The sequence below is a fragment of the Martes martes genome (assembly GCF_963455335.1).
Source record: "Martes martes genome assembly, chromosome: 4".
Classification (NCBI taxonomy): Eukaryota; Metazoa; Chordata; class Mammalia; order Carnivora; family Mustelidae; genus Martes; species Martes martes.
This window is the reverse complement of record NC_137891.1, coordinates 76,891,728-76,909,348: the sequence shown is the minus strand read 5'-3', so window position 1 is coordinate 76,909,348 and position 17,621 is coordinate 76,891,728. Positions and strand designations below refer to the sequence as shown.

Sequence of the window (17,621 nt, the reverse complement as noted above, 5' to 3'; positions counted from 1 at the left end):
TTATTTTCAATACTCTCTGTATTGATCTCTCAGTAAGGCTTAATCTACTTAACCAGGTTCTGTCTTTGAAACTTTATTTTTATTTTTATTTTTTTTTCTTCTGAAACTTTGTTCTCTAAGCTTTACAATCTCTACAGCCTAGATAACTCACACATAGATTGGTAACACAGACCAGTAACTCCTGGAATATATGAAAGGAAGGATAAGTTTACAAGAAGGCCAAGATTTCCACATGGCCTTTTCTCCTTCCTGCTCCCCTTAACTGAAACTGAGCTTTCAGGTGTCAGCTGGGATGGGGGTAAGATGAGGGAGTTGTTACCAGTTTGAAGCAAAGCTGTGGGCTGGGACACCTAGAGGGGTGGGAAGCAATGCCACAGTGCACTTCTGGCCAGAACTGCCAGAACAGAAGCAAGGTTTCTCACAGAATTACAAATATGGAAAGGGGGGAAGGCTAGAATAAACCCAGTGGTGCTGACTACAACTGGAGGAATCAGAATAGGGGAGAATCCTTTGCCTTTTCCTCAATTTTAATATATGAAAATATCTAAATTGATATAGATGTGTGCCTACACATGTATGTTAATGTAGCTACACTCCTTGCTCTGTCCATTGAAAGGATCTAGAAGTAATGATTCTACCAATTAGCACATAAAGCACCCAGATTTTGGTGCCTGAATATTTTCTAACTTAAAGGAACCAGGGCTCTTGAAAAAAATGGCTGAATCCCAGGACTGAAGCAGGAAAAATATAAGATGATCGTGGAAAAGACCTTGCTGCACTGGAAAGCAATAAGTGCTCAAAGAACGACGGGGCATGTCCCAAAGATATCAGAACAGGATGAAGGGGCTTCTATTAGCCAAGTATAGGATGACGTGACCATCAAAAATATGACCGATATGGGGCGCCTGGGTGGCTCAGGGGGTTAAGCCTCTGCCTTCAGCTCAGGTCATGATCTCAGAGTCCTGGGATCGAGCCCCGCATCGGGCTCTCTGCTCAGCAGGGAGCCTGCTTCCCCCTCTCTCTGCCTGCCTCTCTGCCTACTTGTGATCTCTGTCTGTCAAATAAATAAATAAATAAAATATTAAAAAAATATATATATGACCGATTTAACAGTTTGTAACCCTCAGAGTAAAAGAGCAATCCAAGAGTCTGTCCTGATTTGACACTAATATGAATACATGCAAACCTAATAAATAAAGATGGGAGAGCTGTCAATGAATAAATCTAGAATGAAGGATTTTTTTTTAAAAGATCATTATCTGAAACTATCACAATAATAGATACAGATAAAAATCATTAAGACACTAAATCCGTAGGTTAAAATTTAGTGAGAAATATGTTTTCATAATATCAAAGCATCTCCACACAAAATATTTTTAAGTAAATACCCTTATGAATTTTACCGTGGAGAAACGGGGCAAACACCACCTTAACCAGGTGAAAAAATGTAACATTATCAGTAAAGGAATGAAAATCAACATAGTGATACAATCCTCTGAGACGAACATAGCAACATCTCTGTGATATTCCTGTCAAAAAAGCTTAATTCAGGGGCACCTGGGTGGCTCAGTGGGTTAAAGCCTCTGCTTTCAGCTCAGGTCATGATCCCAGGGTCCTGGGATCAAGCCCCGCATTGGGCTCTCTGCTCGGCAGGGAGCCTGTTTCCCCCTCTCTCTCTGCCTGCCTCTCTGCCTACTTGTAATCTCTGTCTGTGAAATAAATAAGTAAAATGTTTAAAAAAAAAAAAAAAAAAGCTTAAGTCAGGAGACATCACAAAAACCTAAACTGAAGGACAGTCTACAAAGTAAAGGTCATGCGAGGCAAGGAAAGACTGCTCTAGACTGAAGGAAACACTAAGGACACATGATAACTGAATGCAACATGTGATCCTGGATTGGATCCTGGGCCCATAAAAGGCCATGACTGGGTCAAACCAAGAAAATGCGACAGAACCAAGAAATTTGATGATAGCATTAGATCAATGTTAACTTCCTGATGAATGGTTATACTGTGGTCATGTGGAAATGTCCCTGTGCTTACAAAACACACACTAAAATTTTATGGAGTAATGAGGCAATATTTCTAATAACACCCAAATGTTTCAGAAATGTTAACAATTGATGGGGCACCTGGGTGGCTCAGTGGGTTAAGCCTCTGCCTTCGGCTCGGGTCATGATCCCAGGATCCTGGGATCAAGCCCCACATCAAGCTCTCTGCTCCGCGGGGAGCCTGCTTCCTCCTCTCTCTCTGCCTGCCTCTCTGCCTACTTGTGAGCTCTGTCTGTCAAATAAATAAATAAAATCTTTAAAAAAAAAAAAAAAAGAAATGTTAACAATTGGGTAATCTGAAAGGGTATGAACAGATCTGAATACTATTTCTGCAATATTTATGTAAATCTGAAGTTATTTTAAAAGAAAAAGTTAAAAATTTTAAAACAGTAACAATGATGAAATATAACTCATTACACAAATCTAGTCTGTATTAAATGGGGAGGAGTAAACTAATAAAGTGTGACAGACTTAGACAATCATATCATGTTAACAATTGAGTCAAACAAGAATCACCAATGGATGCTGAAAATATTGGATGAAAGTTTATCATACAATTTACAAAGTCTGAAAGTATTTCCCTACAACTTGCTTATTTTTAACTACAAAGGGAAAATAACTGCAGCAGAGAAACCTGGAAAATACCACTTTAATCAAGTGATCCAAGTTAGCATCAGTAATGGGACAAAGGCTATCATCTGTCTCCTAACATGATGCACTGAACAGGACATATCGCCTATATGGAATTTGTACCAGAAGTGCATAAACTAATCTAATGAATCTAATCATGAGGAAATGGCAAATAAACCTAATCTCAGGGACTACCCTCATCTCTGCAAATGTCAATGTCATGAAAGACAAAGAAGAGCTGAGGAATTGTTCCTAACTTAACAGATGTAACAGCTAAATGCAATGTGTGACTGGGAATTGGATTCCAAAGAGAGGGGATTACTATAAAGGACATTACTGGGACAGTTTGCAAAGTCTGAATATGTAGTATGTTAGATGATATTAACTAAGGGCTAAATTTCCTGAATGTGATAACTCTTCTGTGGTTACACAAGAGACTCTGCTTGTTCTTAGGGAATACATGCTAAGGTGTGGAAATAAAGGATCAAGGTAGGGATGACTAGGTGGCTTAATTATTAAGCATCTGCCTTTGGCTCATGTCATGATCCCGGGATCCTGGGATCAAGCTCCGGGTCTGGACTAACCGCCCTGCAGAAGGCATGCTTCTCTCTCTCCCACTCCCCCTGCTTGTGTTCCCTCTCTGGCTGACTCTATCTCTGTCAAATAAACAAACAAACAAAAAGAATCAAGGTAACTGCAATTTACTCTCAGGGATTTCAGCAAATACAGTAACACATTCAGTAAACAGAGATCAGTGGATCTGAGTAAAAGGTATTGAGAAATCTTTATTCTTGGAACTTTTCCATAAATTTGAAAATAATTCAAAATAAAACATTTTTTAAAATGCTATCAAAAACAAATATCTCTAGGTTTTAGGATTTCAACCAATTCTCATTCTCATACTTACAGTTTGAATTTTTTTATAATACAAATATAACATTTTCATAATCATAACAAGTCAGTTTTACTTTAGAAGGAAAACTGTGATCTATCTCATGCCATACAGTATAGTCTAAAATATATTAATTTGAGGGCGCCTAGGTGGCTCAGTGGGTTAAGCCTCTGCCTTTGGCTCAGGTCATGATCTCAGGGTCCTGGGATCCAGTCCCGCATTGGGCTCTCTGCTTGGCAGGGAGCCTACTTCCTCCTCCTTCTCTCTCTCTCTGTCTGCCTCTCTCTCTACTTGTGATCTCTCTCTGTCAAATAAATAAACAAAATATTTTAAATAAATAAATAAGAAAATATATTAATTTGAATACTAGTTTCACAGTTAATTATACAGGTTACTAGGAACACTTTGGTTGTCATATTTCTTTAAAATAAAACTTTTCAGAGCTTTAAACATTCTACTGCATATGCTGTAAGCTTTTTCAGGAGGAGAATATGCCATATCATATTTCCTAGACACTAAGACATAAGAGAGGAACCACTGAAAAAATAGATTTTTAAGGAAAAAAAATCATCACCACAATAAACATACATGTAGTAAAATGAGCACCAATCTCAGAAACTTAAAAATACAAGGAAAATTACATATTAGAATTGACAAAATAATTATACAGGTCTTTCAATTTTATTTGGCCACCAACTTTTTCATGGGGAATCTAAAAGACACAGACCTTGGGGCACCTGGGTGGCTCAGTGGGTTAAAGCCTCTGCCTTCAGCTCAGGTCATGATCCCAGGGTCCTGGGATTGAGCCCCGCATCGGGCTCTCTGCTCAGGAGGGAGCCTGCTTCCTCCTCTCCCTCTCTCTGCCTGCCTCTCTGCCTACTTGTAATCTCTGTCTGTCAAATAAATAAATAAATAAATAAATATAAAAAAATAAAAGACACAGACCTTGAAACCTAAGTTACCAGATGGTACACTTTGGCTAGTTCTACAAAAAAGAGCCTTAACCAAAGAAAGGGCAAAAGCTGCCCATTTTAATAGCAACAAACTGAATCACTTAATCCCCATCATCCTCCAAGTTAACCTGACAAATATAAACATGGAACAAACTTAGAGTCAGGTTTTCTTCTTCTTCTTCATTCTTTTTTTTTTTTTTTTTTGGCCTTTTTTTTTTAGAGAGGGGGAGAGAGAGAAAGAGAAAGATGGGTGGGGAGCAGAGGGAGAGAGAGAGAATCTTAAGCAGATTCCATGGTCTCCCCCCAATGGAGGGCTTCATCTCATCAGCCTGATTCATTCAGATGCTTAACCAACTGAGCAATCCAGAAACTCTGAGTCAGTTTTTCTTTAGTACTATCTCACAAAGTATTTTTAGAATTGGAGACCTTTAATTTTTATATAAACTTAATTTTTAGTCAAGATGTCATGGATGCTCTTGGTATTTTTAATATCATTTCCTTCATCGTGTTCACTCTTCAATTTCAGTGCTGGAATCTGGCTAATTTGGGGTCCACAAAGAACCTTCCTACACTGAAGCTTGCTTCTCTTGGACTGATTATTCAGGTCTGGATCTCCCTGATGGGAAAGCTACAGGGTAGCAACTCTCTACCTAACTCTCAGCAACAAGAAGGGTTTGGTTGTAAAAGAGAGCTTCCCTGAGCCTCTTCAGTTAAATCGTAAAATAGGTCTGTCATTTTCACAGGACTACCTGATTGCCAGCAAGAGTCCCGCAATCTTTTCCCTAACTCCATACAAGGTTATGTGTCATGTACTTCTCCTTAGTAGGCGTTAAAGATTAGGAATCACCGGGGCGCCTGGGTGGCTCAGTGGGTTAAAGCCTCTGCCTGCGGCTCAAGTCTTGATCCCAGAGTCCTGGGATTGAGCGCATTGGGCTCTCTGCTCAGCAAGGAGCCTGCTTCCTCCTCTCTCTCTGTGCCTGCCCCTCTGCCTACTTGTGATCTCTGTCAAATAAATAAATAAAATTTAAAAAAAAAAAACAAAAAAAAAGAAAGAAAGAAAATCACGGCTTGTTATTGCTCCATAACCATTGTGGGGCTTGAACTCACCAGCCTGGGACCAAGGGCTGCAAGCTCTACCGACTGAGCCAGCCAGGTGGCCTGATAATCACAGCTTTAAATTAAAAACAAAACATCTCAATAGAGAAAAAGCCTAAGGGAAAGATAAATCATATATCTAAAGTTAGCAAAACAAAATTCGTTTGATCAGACTCCAAATCTTTCAGTGGCCTCTTCTGCACTTCCACTGCTTTTTTCTTTTTTTTTTATTTTATTTTTTTTTAAAGATTTTTATTTAATTATTTTAACAGGCAGAGATCACAAGTAGGAAGAGAGGCAGGCAGAGAGAGAGAGGGAGAAGCAGGCTCCCTGCTGAGCAGAGAGCCCAGACATGGGGCTCGATCCCAGAACCCTGGGATCATGACCTCAGCCAAAGGCAGAGGCCTTAACCCACTGAGCCACCCAGGTGCCCCTGCTTTTTTCTTTTAAGGGACTACCTAAGCACTCAATCAGAATGCTGTATACCTCATATTGCTATTACTTCCTTATCAAAATCAACTACTTCTCAACCTGCCCTGAAATTTTAACTCCTGTAGAGCTCTCAGTTGCACAGTCTCTACAAACATTCTACCCACCTCCGGCATCTAATACCCACAGCAATTCAAGGAGTTTGTAATTTTAATATGTTCCAGGAACATGAGCTGAAAAATGAGAAATTTAAGATGATAAGAGAAAAATTCTGGGAGTTTTCAAAAAAGAAGAAGTTGTATCTTATTCTTGGATTGTAAGTAGGACTACCAATCTTCTTTTCTACATTCCTAGAGTCCTTAAAATTGAACTTTTCATAGTATACAGTTGCATCACCCCATTTCATTACTGTCACGAATAAGGGTACCTACCCTGTATCTCCCAATCCATGAAGGAAAATCACCTATAAGAGAAGAGGAAAAATTAATAAGCAATGCCTAAATAAACCCACACGGAACTGTTCTTACACACTGAAGCTTTGGTTAAGGTGGATACTACAATTACAGAGCACTGCGCTCAGCAAGTTAGTTAATCTCTACAGACCTCTTCAATAACAAAAATCTTTAACTTCTCTCCTTGAATTCCTAAGATAACGTTGCGTTTTAGCGCTTAAAGAGGTCTCAGACATTAAATGCCAATGATCACCAACTACATTCGAAGAAAAAGAGTTTGTCTCTTTCTAGTCAAACCACTAAAGTCTCTCACAAAAGCTGTAGAAGTTTTCCATCGCAAAAAGGAGGGGGGTGGTTTAAAAACAAGTTTGAGATCCTCATACACAAGTTACATTAGGAAAAAAAAAAAAAAGCACCTCTGATTTTGTGAGACACGGAATCTTCCAACTTCTTTAATTTAGAACAAGAGTGCAAGGCAAGAAAATCATTCTCTCATCCACAAACGAGACAGAAACATGAGATAAAGCCACCTCTTGTTAGGGCGCCTCTCCACTAACGCCAGCGCCTCCAAGCCGGGACCGGGGTGGGGGTGGGGAAGGTCCGGGGGTCCCGCGGGCCGCACTCACTCCGCAATGCGGAGGACGACTCGGGGTCGGGGGCTGCTTGTGGGGGGTGGGAGGGGAGGAGTGGGACGCGAATCCCCCACCCCGGGCGCGAACCCAGCGCTCTCTCGAGACAGCACCGACAGGCGGCGGGCCAGCCTCCCCACCTCACCACACTCCCTCCGCACACCGCAGGGCAGAGCGTCCCCACCCACCGGTCGCCCACCAGCCTGCGACGCCAAACCCGCGCCAAAGGCGGTAGCCAGCAGCGGGCCGAGAGGCTCCTCCGAACCCTACTTGCCGCCACTCACCGCAGCGGTGGCTTTCCGGACGGCGGGCACGGTGGCGGGAAGCGGGGCAGACATGTTATTGCCGCACATACACCAGCTCCACTGACTGCGCGCGCTGGAGGCAAAACGGACAGCGGGCGCCCGGCCCCGGCCCAAGGGCGTGCGAGAGGCGAGTCCCGGCCCGCCCCTCCGGGCGCGCGCTCAGGCGCGAGCGCGCCAATGAGGCGCCGCGCCGCCTTGCGCCGGTTCCGCGTGCCCGCGCTCGGAGGGGCCTATCAGCCTGCCCCGCCCCCGCCGCCCTCTCCTCGGTGTGTCACAATGCCCGGCATCTCCTTCCGCTGATTGGCTGCGAACGAGAAGCGACCGGAGCTGACCTTCTCCTGCTCCGCGGCCCGCGCTAGCTAGGTGCGGGTGGCCCCCCTGCTGGAAGACTCTCAGGCCCAGGCGGGTAGCGTGGTCCCTGGAGCCTTGGCTTTATCTTCCGCTCTTGGGACCGCGTGGTGAAAAGAATTATCCCCAAAGGCAGTCGTATCCAGCCGCAGATACTCCTTTGTTTCCTAATGTGGAGGGTATACTCGTTCGTAAGGGCCAGGAAGAACCGGCCTGAGAAAGGCCGGTTGAGCTTTTGCTTTATTTCCATTGGGGCTTTACCAGTGTGTAGTTTGGGGGTCGATTCCCCTGCTCCTTTAAACCTCAGCGGGAAAGGAAATCAGTTGCATCGAGGATCCACAGTTTATGACTGACGGGTATTGACACTGTACCGATTTAAGCACGAGACTGGATGGCCCCTTTTCTGTACTGGGTGTTGGGGGGCGGGGAGAGCTCAAAGCATATCAAACACGCGGTAGGATTTGTGAGGGGATAAGAGACTGAAACGCTTAAAGGCAAAATGCCCTGACCTTCAGAAGAATTCAGTGGAGAAACTTAAAAGATGTATACAATCACTGGGGGGTAGTATAAGACAGGGAAGGAAGTTGGTGAACCAAAAAAAAGGCTTTAAAAAACTCACTCTACTTTAATTCACATGATAACCAGATGCTGGAGGTTTGGGGAATCTTATTCGTACTATTTTTTATGACTCTTATTGTGGTTTTAAGTGCTGAGAATTCAGAAATGGTAAATTGATGCTGATTTATTGAAAATGATAATGTGGGAAATAAAGCTTTGCTTGACCTTCAAAAAAAAAAAAAAATGATAATGTGGGGGCGCCTGGGTGGCTCAGTGGGTTACAGCCTCTGCCTTCGGCTCGGGTCATGATCTCAGGGTCCTGGGATCAAGCCCCGCATGGGGCTCTCTGCTCAACAGGGAGCCTGCTTCCTCCTCTCTCTCTGCCTGCCTCTCTGCCTACTTGTGATCTCTGTCTGTCAAATAAATAAATAAAATCTTTAAAAAAAAAAAAGAAAATGATAATGTGACTTATTTCACCTTGGATTACATGTGTTTATGTCAGGCTTTTAAGTATTTAGTTGTAATATAAACAGAGAAAAACTGTCTGTGGCTGTTACTGTGAACATAACTTGTTCCCTAGTATGCGAATTTTTCTATGATGTGGTATGTAGAGTTCCAGGGGCCACCCACGGGTTCTAACAATTAACTTCCAATAGTGGGGAGTACGACAGCTCAATCTGATGTATTTCAGTCACCCGTCCCTCTTTCCCTATTCTGCAAGATTCTCCCAAGTCCTACATTGTCTAAGTAACATTGTGTTCTTTGTGTCTAAGCACGAGTTCTTAGAACTTGTGTTTTTTTTTTTTTAATCAAAGTTCTTGGCTTGAGATATCTTTTTATTTATTTATTTGACAGACAGAGATCACAAGTAGGCAGAGAGGCAGGCAGAGAGAGAGAGGGGGAAGCAGGCTCCCCGCCAAGCAGGGAGACGCAGAGGCTTTAACCCACTGAGCCACCCAGGTGCCCCAAGAACTTGTGTTCTAAGTAACTTTGTGATCTCTCTTCCTCAGGTAAAGGAATGAAATAAATATAACTGAAAAAAGACAAAATTATAATTATTTTCAGATGACTATGATGTAGGAAATGGTTGGGGTTTGTAGGAGATGGCCAAGAAAAAAATCTTGAGACGGATATGGTGCAAAAAGGTGGTTTTGTGAAAGCCTGGGGAGAGGAGGGGTGGTGGAGGGTGGGGGGGCGGGGGGCTCAAGCTATGGTTAGGAAAAGATCATTTATTACTGTCTAGTAAAACCCTAGTCATGAGACCCTTCAGATGTATATCAGTGGGGTCATATGTTTAGGAAATGATTGCTAACATGTATCTAGGGGTGTAGAGATAAAGGAATTTTCCAGAGGAATTTTTATATGTTAAAGTAGACTTACGGGATCCTGGGGGTTGGGATAATGTTAAGGAAAGATTGCCTTTTGCCCTTAGCAAAAAATTTTAACATAGAGGCAGCTGAGCTCCCAGAGGAAAGTAGCTCTACCGGTTTCCCAGGAATTGTCAAGTGGCTGTAGGTAGTAAGGAAATTTATTTTTTTCTTTGCCATTGTTTTCCACACAAAGGGAAAATTTAACAAAAGCTATTTAAAATTTACAAGACAATTATGCAATATAACTAATTACTAAATCAATATACAAAAACGAGTAGTTTTTCTAGCTAGAAATACTAGCTGGTTAGAGTAAGTAATGGAAGAAAAAAATATCCACGATAAAAGTTTTAAAAAACATATTCAGGAAAAATTGGGCAAGAATATACCAGACCTACATCAGGAAAAGCATGAAGCCACCAGCACACAGAAATGTCAAGTTAAGTGAATAGGAATGGTATATGCCATTTTGTTATATGAATTATTTTATGTTAAGGGCACTGAGAATCGATAGATGAAGAAAGAAGCCCTCTAGGAGTTTCCTTCATCTGACTAATAACAGAAACTTCTAAGAAATGAGGACAACTGAGGCACCTGGATGACTCAGTTGATTAAGTGTTTGACTATTGGTTTCAGCTCAGGTCAGGATCTCAGGGTGGTGATATTGAGCCCTGTGTTGGGCTCCATGCTCAGAGTCCACTGCTTGAGATTCCCTCTCTCCCTCAGCCCTTTCCACAGCTCACACTGGCATGTGTATGCTCTCTTGCTCTAAATAAATAAAATCTTGCCAAAAAAAAAGAAAGAAGGACAGCCATAAATCTCTTCTGCAGGAGTATTATACCCACAAAGAAGACAAAGTTGGAACCAAAGTGGACTTTCACAAACAAACTTTGCAAAATAACATTTGCCTTCCATTAGTTTGTCCACAGATTTACCTTTCCCTAATTTGCTACACTGAGATGCTCAAAACCCTTTTCCTTTGTCTTGTTATTTCTCCACAAATTTATTTCCCTTTCTTAAAGTGGTACATAGCCTACATGTCTGACCGCCTCTTCAGAGTTTTTTTTTCCTTAAGTGATCTCTAAGACCAATGTGGGGGTTAAGCTCAGTGACCCCAAGATCAAGAGTTGCATGCTCCATTGATTGAGCCAGCCAGGTGCCCCAACTCTTTAGTTTTCTCATCATTTCTGTGAGCCCCCCCCAACATATACATATGAAATAAGCCTCCTTCTCCTGTTAATTTGTCTTTAGTCAATTCAACTTAGAAGTCATCAGTAACTGAACCTAAGAGAGTAGAGGATAAGTTTTTTCCCTCTCCATCAACATCATCTAAAAGTTACAGTAGAAAATTACCAATGTAAGAAAGTATGAGTAGATTGGATCATTTGCTGAATTCCCTTACTTGTTCAGATTTCTTTCTTTTCTTTCTTTCCTTCTCTCTTCCTTTCTTTCACGATTTTTTTTTTTTTTTAATTTGACAGAAAGAGAGAGCACAAGCAAGGTGAGCAGGAGAGGGGAAATCAAGCTCCCCAATGAGCAGGAAGCCCAATGTGGGGCTCAAACCGAGGACCCTGAGATCATGATCCTAGCCAAAGGCAGATGCTTTCCCACTTAACTAACTAAGCCACCCAGGTACCCTGCTTGGATTTATTTCTAGAACAGAATTAAATCTCCAAGAAAAAAAAAAATAGACACACATACATTAAGGGTGACATTTCAAATCAGTAGAAAAATGAGTTTTTCAGCAAATGATATCAGAATAACTGACTACACTTGAGAGAAAATTCAGATGGCTCCTCCATTTCTCCTCTTACATCTCCCAGCAAATTCTAGGCAATATCCAGAAGAGGAAATCCAAATGACTAACAAAAGGAAGTACCCAATTTTTCTAATCATGAAAGAAATGCAAATTAAAACAATTTACTACTTTAGACCAATGATATTGGAAAGAACAGAACATGGTTCAACTGTGTGCACTACTAATGAAAGTATAAACTTGAATGAAACTGCAGAGCAATTTGGAAAGTTCTAGTGAAGCTGCAGATGTGTGTATTGTGAAAATTAGTAACATGAAACCTCACTAAAGTAGAATGGGTAGGTTTTGGCAGGTGGAGCTCTGCCCTAACACTCTAGTCAGTTGCAGACCCAACAGAAGACACAGATTTGACCTTACAGGAACTTCCTCTTGCAGGTGGATACTCCTCTACTAGACCAGCCTAAGGAAGAACCACTTTCTTTACCTTCCCCCTGCCCACCCAACAGTGCAAAAAATGCAGAAGACCCTTGAAGTCAAATTCCCAGTTTACTCGATGAACTTTCAGTTTATAACAAGCTTCCCAACTTACCTCTTTTCTCCTTAAAAAAGGGCACCTTGACTTTGTTCCCCAGACTTGCCTATGGTTTTGCCATAGCTTATTTGTCCCAGATTATAATTCTCTTTTATTCCTGAATAAGCCCATCTTTTGCTGGTAAAATAACTAGCAGTTTCTGTTTTTTAAGGTTAATAGTAGCTATGACCAACAACTCTACTCTGGGGCATATGTTAGAAACCCTCACACATATATGCACAGAGAGACATATAGGAATATTAAAAGCATGACTTCATAAAGTGAAAAACCGATAATTACTTAAACACTCATTGACAGGAAAATAGATAAATTTACTATTATATTCATATGATGAAATGTTATACAAAGCTGAAAATGTATGAATGATAGGTAATACGGTGACATGAGCAGATTTCAAAAACAACATTGAATTTTTAAAAAACAAACTACAAACAAAAAATAAAACTCTAAGTTTAAAAAACACACTAAGATACCATGTATTGTTTCTTTCAGCAGTTTTAAGATCTAAAGTGATGTACAATGAACTGCACATATGTAAAGTGTACAATTTGATGAGTCTTGTTTTATTATATACTCCTGTAACTATCACTACAATCAAAATAATGAACATAGCCATTGCATACAGAAGTTCTCTTGGGATCAGGGCGCCTGGATGGCTCAGTCCATGAAGTGTCTGCCTTCAGCTCATTTCATGATCCAGGGACCTGGGCTCTGCATCCCTGCTCCTGGGTAAGTCTGCTTCTCCCTCTCCCACTGCACCTCCTTCCTTCTCATGCTCGCTCTCTCTCAAATAAATAAATAAAATCTTGTAAAAAAAATAATAAAAGTTCTCTTGGGCCAGTTTATAATCTATTTCTGTTTCTTCCCTCTGTGGCACATCCCTGGGAATCCTCTGATTATTTTGTCACAATAGATTCATTTGCATTTTCTAGCACTTCTTTCACTCAGCCTCACTATTTAGAGATCTATCCATACTGTTCCATCCATTGTTCATTTTTTAAATTGCTAAGTAGTATTCCATTACATACCATGATTTGTTTATCTGTTCACCCATTGTGGGCATTTGCGTTGTTTTCAGTTTGGGGCTATTTCAAAGAAAGCTACTATCTTACCAATCTTATATAAGTTTTCATGTGAACATAAACATAAACATAAACATTTCTTTAGGAGTGGCACTGCTGAATCATGTGGAAGGTGAAGCTTTAAGTCTTTAAAAACTTGGCAAAATATTTTCCAAAATAGTTATTTTACATATCCGATCAAATCTTTTGTTCATGTTTTAACTGGGTTGTCTCAACATTATTGTGTTTTAAGAATTATGTATTTATTCTAGATTCAAATATTTGTCAGATACATGTTTTAAAAATACTTTCTCCCCGGGGTGTCTGGGTAGCTCAGTGGGTTAAAGCCTCTGCCTTGGGCTCAGGTCATGATCCAGCCCCACATCAGGGTCTCTGCTCAGCCGGGAAACTGCTTCCCCTCTCTCTCTGCCTGCCTCTCTGCCTACTTGTGATCTCTGTCTGCCAAATAAATGAATAAAATCTTTAAAAAAAAAAAAATTCTTTCTCCCAATCTGTGACTGAACTTTTCATTCTTAAGTGTCTTTATTTTATTTCCTTCTTTATTTTTAAAATGTTCTTTATATATTTGACAGAGGGAGAGATAGTGAGAGAGGGAACACAAGCAGGGGGAGTGGGAGAGGAAGAAGCAGGCATCCCAAGAGCAGGGAGCCCCACATGGGGCTCAATCCCAGGACCCTGGGATCATGACCTGAGCAAAAGGTTGATGCTTAACAACTGAGCCATCCAGGCACTCCTTAAATGTCTTTTAAAGAGTAGGAGTTTTAAATTTTCACAAAGTCAAATTTATCAATTTTTCTTTTATAGTTTATGTATTTGATTTTAGTTTAGACTTTAAGAAATTTTTGCTTAACCCCAAATCACTAAGATTTTCTCCTATGTTTTCTTCTGTAAGATTTATCATTTTAGCTCTTATATTTAGGATATTTATTATGATCAATCTTGAACTAACATTGTCATGTGGTATAAAATGATGATTGAGACTTCTTTTTGCATATGGCTGATTGTCCATCATCAGTCACTGAAAAGATTATAATTTCCTCTTTGAAGTCCCTTGGTATCTTTGTCAAAATTTAGTTGTCCGCTGGATATCCACACACAAAAGAATGAAGTTGGACAGCTATCTCACATCATGTACAAACATTTAATCAAATGAATTAAAGCTTTGAGATGTCTAAAATAGTCATTATTTCACTTTCATTCCTGAAATGTATATTTACTGTATATAGATTTTTAGGTGGCTGTGGTTTTTCTTTCAGCATTTTAAAAGTGTTGCCTCATTGTCTTCTGGTTCTCAGTCATTCCAATGAGAAATCTGTTGTTGTTCTTACCTTCATTTTTCTGTACATGTCTTGTATTTCTGGCTGCTTTTAAATTTTTTCCTTATCACTGATTTTAAGCAATATAATTATCAGGTACTTTGGTAGTGTTTTCTAGTTTATTCTGCTCAGAGCTTAATGTGCTTCTTGGACATATGAGTTAATCGTTTTAATTAAATTTGGAAAAATTTCATCCATTAGTTCTTCAAAATTTCTTTTCCCATGGTCTCTTCTCCTTTCTGGGAATGCAATTATATCTAATGTTAGGACACTTGTTGTTGTTCTATAGCTCACTGATATATTTTTTTCCTGTCTTTCCTCTGTTTCATTTTAGATGATTTCTATTAAGGCTTTAAGTTAGTTAATCTTTTTCTATAGTATATAACTTTTCGGTAATGTTATCCATACCATTTTCTTTTCAGACGTTATATTTTTTACCTCTAGACATTTATTTGTGGTTTTTTTGTTGTTGTCTTTTAGATTAGCAAAGTTTTTAACTGTGGTGAAACAAACAACATAAAATTTACCATCTTAACCATTTATAAGTATACAGTTCAGTAGGGTTAAGTATATTTACATTGTTGGGCAATAGATTTTTTCCAGCATCTTTTGTATCTCCTTAAAATGCTCAACCTTCCTCCTTGGACATATGAACTACATTTATTCTAAAGCTTTAAACATTTTTGCCAATTATTTCTATCATCTTTGGATCTATTTATATTGATTGGGGTTTATTTTAAGATTTTTTATTTATTTATTTGACAGACAGAGATCACAAGTAAGCAGAGAGGCAGGCAGAGAGAGAGAGGAAGGGAAGGAGGCTCCCTGCAAAGCAGAGAGCCTGATGTGGGACTTGATCCCAGAACCCTGGGATCATGACCCGAGCCAAAGGCAGAGGCTTTAACCCACTGAGCCACCCAGGCACCCCTGTATTGATTGGTTTTTATTTTTTAATTTTTTAAAAAATATTTTATTTATTTATTTAAGAGAGAGAGAGAGAGAGAGAGAGAGAGAGATCACAAGTAAGCAGAGAGAAAGGCAGAGAGAGAGGGGGGGAAGCAGGCTCCCCACCAAGCAGAGAGCCCGATGTGGGGCCAATCCCAGGACCCTAAAACCATGACCAGAGCTGAAGGCAGAGGCCCAACCCACTGAGCCACCCAGGTGCCCCTTGACTGGTTTTGAAATTTCATTTCTTTCTTGCCGCTTTGCATATCTGGTAATATTTTCTTTTTTTAATTTATTTTTTATTTTTTTACAAAATGCCAAATATTATTTATTTCATAAGATGGGTGGTGGGTACCTAGGTAGTCAGCTTACTGTTATACTTAACATCAGTCTTGAAATATTTCATAATAGAAAGAGTTCAAACAGGACAAAGGCTTAAGGTGTTTTTTTCTTCTTTAAGACGAAGGAACCATGAAAAAGTTAGAAGAAACAACATGTATGTCTTAGTGGCATTTATAATCTTGAATGAAACTTTTGTTTTCTCTCCAAATGTATGTGTAATATGCAAGAAATAGCCTTGAAATTAAATAGTCATAAAAAAATCAATGATCCAGTCTTGTGTTCATTTACTTGATTTTTGCTCTGAAATGTTGTTATGGAGAGTATATATATTTCCAGACTGTTCATAACTTTTAGAATAATTTAAGGCAGCTTGACTGAATCTGAGCAAACTGAAATCCTTAGTAGGGGGAATTAGGTAACATTCTATGGGCTCATTCTTCCAGCTCTTTAAAATAGTAAGAAACCATTTCCTTAGTCTTAGGATTGGATACCAGAAAGATTTGGAAAAGCTCACCAAATTATCTTCTGTTTCTATTCTACACCTACCAGAGGGACCAGACATAGCAATACCATGACATTATATAGTTGTAGGAGAACTCTTGCTACTACCAAGCATGCATCTGTGCCTTTCCTTCTTTTTTATTTTCCATTGTGAACATGAAGGACTATGGTAGTTGTTAACGTTTTTTCAAATATTTCTGGGGGCGCCTGGGTGGCTCATTTGGTTGGGTGTCCAACTCTTGATTTCAGTTCAGGTTGTGATCTCAGGGTCCAGGATTGAGTCTCGAGTTGGGCTCCCCATTCAGCTTGGAGTCTGCTGGAGACTTATTCTCTTCCTCTCCTTCTTCTCCTCCCACGTGCTCTAAATAAATAAATAAATAACAAATATTTATGATTCTCTATGTTCTAAGACATGGTAGGATTGTACTTTCCAGTTTTTTGGGGGGGATGGTGAGGTCATGTGAGTAGTTCCAGTCAATACATGGTAGGTGGAAGAAAAAAGTGTCAGTTCCAGACCAGAATTTTCCATTCTGTGTGAGGCCCTCCAGAATCCTCTTTCCATTTGTCACAGCAACCTTCAAGTTTCAGGATGTGTCTGCTGTCTCATCCTGAGTCCTAGAATTACATAGATAAGGAGCAGAGTTCCCAGCTGATGTTCAGTAAGATTATAATATAACCAAGAAATAAAGTTTTGCTTAGAAAATATTACAAATCCTTTTGTGTCATTCACTTCAAATGTCCCTTCAGAGAGGCAATCTTTGACCACTCAGTCTAAAAGACACCAGAAATACCAGTTAATCCATGATACAATCCCCTTTTTAATTATCTCCATGGTACTCCTTATTCGCAGAAATAGTTTTATTTATTTGTACTTATTTATTGTATTCCCCTCCCGAACCCCCCCGCAAAGACTCCATAATTTTCCTATTTCATTCACTGAAGTATCCCCAGCATTTTGAGGATAGAGTGACAAGAAGGAATCAGATCATCCTGATTCTCATAGGCCATGGTAAGACGTTTGTATTTTATTCAGGTGCAATGTAAAGCCACTGAAAAGTAATGACATTCTGACTACTTTTGGAGAATGGACTGGAAGAGGGTGGCAGTGGAAGTAAAAAGAGATCATCAATAGACCGTAGCATTATTCTAGGCAAGATGGTGGTGGGTTGAAACAGCATGGTGTTTGTGGGTCAATGAGATTGGGGTTGTTAATGTGGAAAATACAGAAATAGGCATAAAGAATGACTCTCAGGTTTTTGGCTTTAATAACTATGGAAGTGGAGGTGCCATTTTTGAGGTGGGGAATATAAAGGAAAAGAAGTTTGGGGGAGATTGTGGAAAAAAGAGTTGGAAATCTAAAATCCTCTGTTGACATCTTAGT

General features: G+C 40.0%; 1 protein-coding gene across 2 annotated transcripts in view; it reads right to left on the bottom strand.

The window, feature by feature from the left end:
* The window catches only part of LOC308341237 (acyl-protein thioesterase 1), a 91,300-nt gene extending 83,655 nt beyond the window's left edge, over positions 1–7,645 (bottom strand). For both annotated transcript variants that reach the window (XM_080801041.1, XM_080801040.1), the window contains exons 1-2: positions 7,413–7,645; positions 6,479–6,510 (exon numbers count right to left, since the gene is read on the bottom strand). In XM_080801041.1, the coding sequence (XP_080657167.1) occupies positions 6,479–6,510; positions 7,413–7,481 (101 nt within the window). In that variant the 5' untranslated portion in view covers positions 7,482–7,645. The remainder of the gene's footprint in view (positions 1–6,478; positions 6,511–7,412) is intronic.
* Positions 7,646–17,621: the final 9,976 nt, after the last annotated feature.